This window comes from Diceros bicornis, chromosome 10, assembly GCF_020826845.1.
Source record: "Diceros bicornis minor isolate mBicDic1 chromosome 10, mDicBic1.mat.cur, whole genome shotgun sequence".
NCBI lineage: Eukaryota > Metazoa > Chordata > Mammalia > Perissodactyla > Rhinocerotidae > Diceros > Diceros bicornis.
In genome coordinates this window covers 57,821,643-57,830,902 of record NC_080749.1, presented here as the reverse complement: position 1 = coordinate 57,830,902, position 9,260 = coordinate 57,821,643, and the positions used below count along the sequence as shown (strand labels likewise).

Below are 9,260 nucleotides of genomic sequence, written 5' to 3'. Positions count from 1 at the left end.
CATTTCCCCTGGGCAAGTCCCACTGGCTCCAGCCCCGGGGGGGGGACCGATGGCGAGAGGCCAGTTTGCGGTGCGCACGGCCTGGGTCCCAGCCTTCGGCCCCCGCCCCCGGGGCTGGCGCCACTCCCGGGCGGTTGGGTGAGATAAAGCGGGGCAAGGTTCTGCAACTCCAAATCAGGGAGGCGCAGCTCCGATACCAGCGCCTCTGCCGGGTCTCCAGGCGTGTTTGTTCCAACTGTTTAAACTGTTTCAAAGCGCCGGAACCCCAGCGACCTTGCAAACAACTCTTAATCTCGCGGACGGAGAGCGTGGGTTTTGTTTGCGGGGCAGAGCAAATTCAGAGCGGAGACCAGAGAGCTAATGCAGCCCTCCTCCCGGCACCCCGCCCGCCTGTCCACAGGGACCCGCGCCCGCGGCCCTTCCCCGCCCCCAGACCGCCAGCTTCTTGCGTCAGCCGGGGCGGGGGTGGGGGATTTTCGGAAGCTCGGCCCGCGCGGCCAGCGGGGGAAGGAAGGGCCTGGGCTCGTGCCCCGCCCTCGGGGGGCGGGAGGCGGAGCAGGGCAAGGGCCCGGCCGGCGACTCCGGTTGTGTCGCGGAGAGGGAGACCCGAGGAGCCGCCGCCACCCGTGCCGCCCTGTCCGCGCCGCGCCTCGGCAGCCGGGACAGGGCCGCCGTCGGGGAGCCCCAGAGCACGGTCCACAGCTCAGCATGATGGCCTTGGAGGTGCCGCCACCGGGACAGCCGTCCCAGCAGGTGCTGCCCCGGCCCTCCGGGCCCCGCGGTAGTGCCAGGACGGGGACAGGGGACCGAGGGAGCCGCGGCCCGGGAGGGACAGCTGCAGCCGGCTTCTCCTCCCGTCTATGGCTGGAACCTGTACTGCAGCGGCCGCGCACTGGAGCCGCTGCGCTTGCGCCGGGGCCGGGCTGGGAGGGGGAGTGGGGACCCCAGGGGCTGCGAGTGGAGTGGGGGGCGCGGTCGGGTGGTCCGACCAACAGTGTGCCCGCGGCCCCTGAGGGCGACTGGGTTGGGCTTTGGGGGCTGCGCCCACGCGCGTGGGGTGAAGGGGTGTCCCCGGCCGCCGGAGCTGGGACGCGGGAGCCCCGGCCAGCCCCCCGAGTTCGAGCAGTCCCACGGGCGGCAGGGCAGGAGGGGGCGGACGCTGGCGGTCTGAGCCGGCGCAGCCCGGCCCTTCCGGGGCTGCGCGGCTCCCCCGCCTCGGAGTCGGCAAAAATGTGCCTAGTCACGGGGCCGCTCTCGGGGGAGCTGAGGTCCCCTCCGGGCAGAGACCCGGAGCCCCTCCTCTGCCGTCGCCCCCTGGCCCCATGAGCTCCGGGAGCGCAGGCTGCGGTGCGGCGCTTTCACCCCGCCGGGCCGTACAGGAGTGCTTCTTTGCAAAGTAATCAATCAGTCTCCCCATCCGATCGCTCTTAAGCACTTGGGAGAGAAAGCCCAACCCCCAGGGTGGGGGAGGGAGGAGGTCCTGAAGTGCCCAGCTCGCTCCGATACCCCGACGTGCGGCGGCGGCACCGAGCCCCGCGCGCTCCCTCGTGCGGTGGGAAAAGTTTGGGCTCGTAGACCCCGGGTCGGCCGCTCGCAACGCGCCGGGAAGTGCAGGCGGGGCAGCGGACTCGGAGGTCAGAGTCGGCCGCGCCCCGGGCGTCTCGATCCCCGCGCGGTGCCTCCGGGTGGCGCACGCCGCGTGCGTGGCCTCGGCCTCCGTGACAGTGGCCAGTTGGCTGTCACGGCGGCCCTCGGTTGGCCCTTTCCTGCTTTATAGCGTGCAAACCTTGCCGCGTCGGGGCCAAGGGACAAGTTGGAGCTGTTGATCTGTTGCGCAATTGCTATTTTCCCCAGGGCGGCTTTGTCTTTGGATTTAGCGTTTCAGAATTGCAATTCCAAAATGTATAAAGCAGGATATTCTCTTCTCTGCTGTCAAGGGTAAGAGTTGCTAGTGTACATTAGCATTTCTATTGCTTTTAGGCTGTTAGTAATTTTTTGCTTTCATATATTATTTCTCCTTTGAGTGCTTTATATAATTTTCCTTTTCTGTTTGACAATTTGCCTCGATTTCTTGGCATGTTGCTTCTTTTGCAGGGGCAGAGGATGAGACATTTGTGTTTCATAGTTCTTTGCTAACAGGTTCTGTAAATTGTTATAAAAAGTGAAAACAAGTTTCTGTTCATACTTTGTAGAGACTCTTAAAGGAGTAGATATTTATATTTCCAAATTTTTTTTTTGTACTTGGATTCGTAGGAAAAAATATTTGGTTCAAGGAGATGTATAACTTAATAGATACAATAAATATGTTTGTGCTCTTAAATGTAAAGTTTTAGACTGATCCTGAAGATCTAAAGTAAGGTTTTAAGTTACTGACAATGTATTAATTGTGGTTTTTTTTCTTTAAAGCTTTTTGTCTTGAACTTTCCCCCAGTAATGATTAGGATTGTATTCCTCGCCTTCCCACTACTATGAAAAAGTAAATTGTGTTTTCTATTTAGCTGCTGTTCAAAAGTAATCTATATAGCCATTTACATAGTAATCTGTATGACCAAAAGATATATGATGCTAATGGACTTTAGTTTTCCTAAATTCAGGAATTGTAGCCTAGAGCCCTCTATTTTTTATTTTTTTCTTTCTTTACTATGTAATTTAACATTCTATATACAAAAATGCGTAAAGCACATGTACTGCTTTCTCTTTTAAATATGAATTTTCCAGTTATGTTTGATGAGGTAACTGCCTTTCCGCCTTTGTAATCGGACATCAATATGCATATTTGAAGACTATGAAAAAAGAAAATGAAGTAAAATTTAGAATCAATTTCATGTGTATAACTATGATTCATATTAAATCACTGTTTGTAGTCCAGAAAGATTTGAACAAAGAGTCAGAAGTGGATTCTGACCTTTTTTCAGGAAACTCCAGGTGTAAGATAGGAGTATCATTCAGTTTTTCGTCTTCTGTGCAGAGGAGGTTTATAACGAACAGGGCAGGAAGGAGAGTCTTCAATTCTGTATTTCCATTAGGTGGAAGCAACCATCCATTACTCTTTTCAAGAAAAGAGTACTTTCGTATAGGAGGGATGAAGTTGATCTTGGCAATAGACTGATAAGATTATTTTTAAAAGAAAAATAGGACAGGCCTCTCATCTCCTGAATGAATGTTAAGCAAAGAACAACTTGACTTTTTAGATAGGTGAAGAATCTCTTGAGAGATCATGGAAGTGGCATGCAGGAGGATAAATACACAACTCACATCAATCTTTCTGCATTAAAAATAACTTGGTCCATTTTGGAATCTTTCTTGTTAACTTGGGTTTTTATAAAGAATGCTGGAAAAAGCAAGTGTCTTTCTTTAGGATTACCGGGAAGAGTTGAAAGCCAAATACATTATTTTTCTTAATATTTATTTTTATTCAGGATGAATTATACTTACAGAGCTGCATGAGAAAAGGAATTCTCTGTGGACAATAAGCACATTTTTTTTCCTGGGAATTTCCTCGCTACTGGCTGAACGCATTTAAAGGGGGTTTTGCATAAATAATATTTCCTCGATCTGGGGTAACTTTTCCATGTAAACGCTTGGGTGCAGGAAGAATTTGGCACTATGACAATGATAGATGAGTTATTGGGCACTTCCTTGCGTGCCAGGCATTGCGATAATTGCTTCACATGCGTAATTTCACAGTAACCCTGTGGGAAATACTATTAGCTCCAGTTTCTAGGTGAGAAAAGAGGCATAGGGAGGGCAAGAGTCCTGCTTAAAGTTACCCAGCTATTGAGTGGCGGAGGTGGGATTCAAACCTAGGTAGTTTGACTCTGATGGCTCTTAATCACCACTTCCAAACTGGACCAGGACTAGTTAAACTTTAAACAGGAGGAAAAGCTCATGCTTGAAAAAGTAGATAAATTGAGAAAAACTGGGGGATAGAGAGGCAGGAGTTAAAAAGATTAATTTCTGCACCTTTTCTGCTTAACCACGAATTTCAGTAACTGTATATGTGAGGGGGAAGGTGGACCCTCTTAAATACAGTGAGAGTAAATACAACTTGTTGATGGAATTACCGCGTGGAGGCCTTTTCAGGAAGTCACAGAGGCCTGGGAGGTGGGGGTGGGGGGTTAATTTACAGAAGCAGGACTATTTCTTAATATAATAATCATTTTTTAAAATTCCTGGGATTTCAGCTGTGTTCAAGATTCTGCCTCAGGCTTTTTCAGGGACCGGTTTCCTTTTTCTTGATTAAATCTCTTAGCTCCTGGAGTCTTTGTTCTCCTTTGTTTGCCTTGTTCGTTGGTGTACTCTCCTGTTCCATTGGCTCTTTTCATTTGGAAGTAGTGGTCAAAAGTAAGTTTGGTAGTAAAGATGTATATATGGTGAAGAGCAGGACAGACTGGGTTAAACCAGGTTGAAGGAAAGGGGGGAGAAGGGGAGAATTTGAGTTGGCAGCTAGTAGAAACCTGTGGCTCAAATTAGACACTAATCTGTCTTGGCCTTTCTGCATTGAAGCAAGCGTAAAGGCTAAAGTCTATCTAATTGAAGCTTACTTGGGGTTTTAAGAACAGTATATTTCAAAATTCAATACTTTATTTCTTAGTCCTTGTCGTTAAACAAACCGTTTTCAGAATTATTGTCTTATTTGTGTGAATTAAGTATGCTGCAGGGTTTTTAGGATCCAGTGGATGATTTGCCTAAAAGTTGGTCTGAGTAAACTCAGGGTATTTAAATGCCAACCTCAGCCACTTCTGCAGGTTTGCTGGAAACATTTGCACACCAGGGCGTAGGACGACAAGTTTACCAAATGCAATATTTAACCTGCTTCCTTTACCTGTGGCTGTCTGTTTATTTTAAGTTGACTGTAAAAGGGAGAATAGAGTTTATATCTTGATAATATGATTTCTGGAAGTTATTAAAATTTCATTGCCACCTGCATTTAAATACACTCCAACAAACATTTATTAAAAGGGCTCATAGGTATAGGCCAAGGCCTCTTTAATTGATAATGGTATGTTTTCAGGAAGTGAATGCAAAAATATGTTCAAGTGTATAATTCCCAAACAGTATTAGAAAAATACAGGGGCCGGCCCTGTGGCTTAGCAGTTAAGTGCACGCGCTCCGCTACTGGCGGCCCGGGTTCGGATCCCGGGCGCGCACCAACGCACCGCTTCTCCGGCCATGCTGAGGCAGCGTCCCACATACAGCAACTAGAAGGATGTGCAACTATGACATACAACTATCTACTGGGGCTTTGGGGGAAAAAAAAAAGGAGAGGGATTGGCAATGGATGTTAGCTCAGAGCCGGTCTTCCTCAGCAAAAAAAAGAGGAGGATTAGCATGGATGTTAGCTCAGGGCTGATCTTCCTCACAAAAAAAAAAAAGAAAAATACAAATTGTGCTCTTACACCAACCCTTTCCCCTCCCTCCCAAAAAAACCAAAATAAGACTTGCTAAACAAAATCCTTCCTTACCTAAAATGGGAGTTTTCTATTTGTCAGCCCTTCCCACAAGAAACACTTTTTTTTAACTATTAGTGTTAAGAATTTTAGGAACTCTGAAGGTGGGAAGCACTTTGAACCAGTCACTTGTACAGCATATGTCCTGTAATACCTGTGTGTCACAAAGCCTTGTATATGATAGTGTTTGTGTGTGTGTGAGCATGTAAGTTTATTTGGCCCAAACTCTGGTAGTAGTAAAAGACAAATCTAGGGCATAAGAATGATTCAGAGCACCAAGTCCATCTTTCAAAGGCACTCTTGATAACTGACTCTTGGAGGCATTATAAGCCATCAACAGCCTGTATTCTGAAGGATTAAAAATAAACATTCCTTGGCTAAGTAGTCATTCCTTTCTCACAAGCTTGGAAATTGAGACTTTGGGGCCTGTAGAATGGGCAGCATGCTGACGAGATCTGAACTCTCCATTGCTTTTTTCAAATCAGAGAAGAATGACTGGATAAGAAAAGAAAAATATCAGATCATTTTGGCTTTGAAGCCTCCTTCTGAACTTAGAGTTTCTATTTTCTGCGTTAGGCAATTCTCTTTAATGGCCTTTTAAAATCTGTGATATGTATCTGTGTATCTATGTTTTTTTTCTCTACAGCTAGATTGTAAGTTCCTGGAGAGCTGGGCGTAGAGTTTATATTTCTCTTTTTTTAACTGCTTTATGAGATACAATTTACATGCCATACAGTCAACCCATTTAAAGTGGACAGTTCATTGTTTTAGTGTATTCAGAGTTGTGCAGCCATTACCACAATCAGTTTTAGAACATTTTCATTACCCCATAAAGAACCCCGTGCCCATTAGCAGTCACTCCTCATTTCCCTTCAACTCCCTGGGACCACTCATCTATTTTCTATCTCTGTGGAGTTGTCTATTCTGGATATTTCATATAAATGAAATCATACTGTATGTGGTTTTGTGTGACTGGCTTCTTTCACTGAACATAATGTTTATAAGGTTTGACCGTGTTGTAGCATGTATCAGGACTTCATTCCTTTTTATTGCCGAATACTATTCCATTGTATGGATACACCACTTTTTATTTATCTACTCATCAAGTGTCTACTGGTGGACATTTGGGTTGTTTCCACTTTGTGTATTTCTTTTTGTTCCCTACAGCAATGGTTCTTAAACTGTGCTGTCTATTAGAATCACTAAGAGGATTTTTTTAAGCTTCCAAAGGGATTCCAGGGTGCAGTCAGGTTTGAGAACCAGTGCCCTGGAGAACCCAGCTCAGTGTTGGTAGCCATTGAAGGTATTTATATGGTGATCTAGGAAATCTGGTTAGAATGTCTTACTTAAATCATGAAAGGAAGTGTTTTTATATTTGATTGCTGACCTTCACAGCCTTAAGATTAACACCTAAATCTGGGAATTGTTTTAAGGTGCCTGGCGAATGTTTGAAATTCAATAAATATAACTTGAGCTCTTTAATCACTCATGGAGGTTTGGGTAATAATTTTGTTATCAAAAGGTTTTCCCCAAGGGGATCAGTAGAATTTTTCTGTGTTTTGTCAGAAATGTGGCCTGTGATAACCTTCAGTCTCGATTATTTGGGAATAGCATAGAAAAGGCAAGGAGGACAGAACGCTTCAGATAGATGTTGGAGAGCCTGGAGGCCAGCACAGAACTTTGTCTTACTCTGGAAGCTCTGTACTCTGCATTCCTGGGCCTCATTATCTTCTCCCAGTAAAAAAAGAAAAAATTTGGGGCCAGCCCAGTGGTGTAGTGGTTAAGTTCAGGCGCTCCGCTTTGGCGGCCTGGGGTTCGCAGGTTCGGATCCCGGGCACGGACCAATGCATCGCTTGTCAAGCCATGCTGTGGCGGTGCCCCATGTAAAGTAGAGGAAGATTGGCACAGATGTTAGCCCAGGGCCAATCTTCCTCAGCAAAAAGAGGAGGATTGGCATCGGATGTTAGCTCAGGGCTAATCTTCCTCACACACACACACAAAAAAAACACCCCACAAAACAAAACAAACAAACAAACAAATTTAAATCTACAAGGCAACTTTTAGCAACTCAGTTTTTTGATCCTCTGTATCTGCCTGGTAGAGTCGAATTTATATTCTGACCACAGTGGCAGGGCCTTCTGAAGCTGGCTTTGCCCTGCCTTGCAGACAGGGTGGGAACAGGCCCAGAAAGGAGTGGTCACCCTTGTGCCAGCCACAGCCTCTCTCCAGTGTTGCCAGGCAGAGCTTGTGTGGCCCAACTCCAGTCTCGCCCTGACCATCGCCCCAGTGGAGGAGTACATTTAGTCAGCCCTTGGAAAGCTGCCTGCTTTTCTAACTCTAGTCATCGATAGTTTGCAGTGCTTTTAACCTGTCCGTCCTATTGCTTTAAGATTTAAAAAACAGTGTCTTATTCTTTTCATTTGTTCTTATGAGTTTTGTGCTGAATGATGTACATAATATGTATTTAACGTACTTTAAAACTGAAGGATTTCAGTGTTAATATTTAGGCTATATGCATGGCATACTTGTATTTCAGTGACTCATTTTTCCCATTAAATGCCCTTTCCTTTCTTTGCAGGAATATAGCCAACGTTCAGGGTGGGCTGGTACCCATCTCCCCAACCCTCCACTGTCTGTGTAAGAGGCACGGACAATACTGACTGTGTATGTAGGCGGCCTTCTGATAAAGCATATGGAATTTTGCTTTACTCCAGACTTGACAGTCTCCTGTCTTTGCTTCAGCACAAAATGATAATATCGTACATGGATGCAGAACCCAACCTGTTCCCGGCCTAAGGGATTAGAATACAGGGAAGAATGATTGTTGTGTTGGTTGCCTTCTGTGAAGGGAATAGGAACAGAGGAATGACACCTGATGGAGCTACGCTGCTTCTGCGGGTGCTTGAGGGTGTACTAAGAACCTGTGCTTTCTGCTGGTTTGTTTCACAGTACTGGAGCCAGGGTGTCTTGCTGTTGTATCTAGAGAGTGTTGAAGAACCATGAATTTTTTTGACCTAGCAAAAAAAAAACTTTTTGTAAACCATTAAAATCCTGTTAATGAAAACCACCAAAAATAAAAACTATTTTTTACTTGCGATGGAAAAAATTGCCTATTTTTGAAGAAGTTGTTTTTGTTCTTGGTAATTCTTGATGAAACATAATTAAAATACACAGTGAGAAACCAACCCCAAAGCACAGGAACAGGGCTGGCTTGCCTTATGCTAGCTGATGGCCTCCCCTCACCCCCAGCCCATAAGTTCTTCTTCGCTGGTTCCCAAGCTGAAACCAGGACCAAGAATGAGAAACGTCCTTTGGGTTCAGGTTCTTTCTTCTCCTCCAGAGACAGAAGTTCACCCTATGCTAGAAACTTCTTTACCAGGCTGCGTGTTTGCAGGAATCCTTGTGGCAGTGGATTGAGAGTGAGCGTGGTGACGCCAAGAGGGGGGATTCCAGCTTACATTTGCTTGGAAAACAGGTTGTAGAATTAAAGGGAGAGAGGCTGGGAGGAAAAGGAAAACTAGCTTAAGATATTTCGTTTAATGAACTCAGGAGGAATACAGTCATATTGGACTCTTTCTCAGGGAAGCCTCAGACTGACCGAGAATTTTTACCTGAGGATCTCCTACTTGGATTTGCTCTTCAACATGCAGCTAGCACTTAGGTTCTCCATGTGAAAAAAGGGTTTTTGAGTATTTTCTTTTAAGTATTTACATTTTCAAGTATTTACTTTTGCTGTGTTTATACTTTTGTCTTTAGTTTTATTAACAACCCTGTTAATGTAGGTTTTGTCATTATTGAGAAAACTCTTTG

At 45.8% G+C, this 9,260-nt stretch overlaps 1 protein-coding gene across 3 annotated transcripts in view; it reads left to right on the top strand.

The window, feature by feature from the left end:
- The first annotated feature begins 602 nt into the window (after nucleotides 1-602).
- The window catches only part of NFE2L2 (NFE2 like bZIP transcription factor 2), a 32,512-nt gene continuing 23,854 nt past the window's right edge, over nucleotides 603-9,260 (top strand). Inside the window, exon 1 of one of the 3 annotated variants that reach the window (XM_058549312.1) lies at nucleotides 603-753. In XM_058549312.1, coding sequence (XP_058405295.1) covers nucleotides 709-753 — 45 coding nt within the window. In that variant the 5' untranslated portion in view covers nucleotides 603-708. Of the gene's footprint in view, nucleotides 754-1,721; nucleotides 1,939-9,260 lie in introns of those variants that run through there. The other 2 variants (XM_058549313.1, XM_058549314.1) reach the window with 2 other exon arrangements.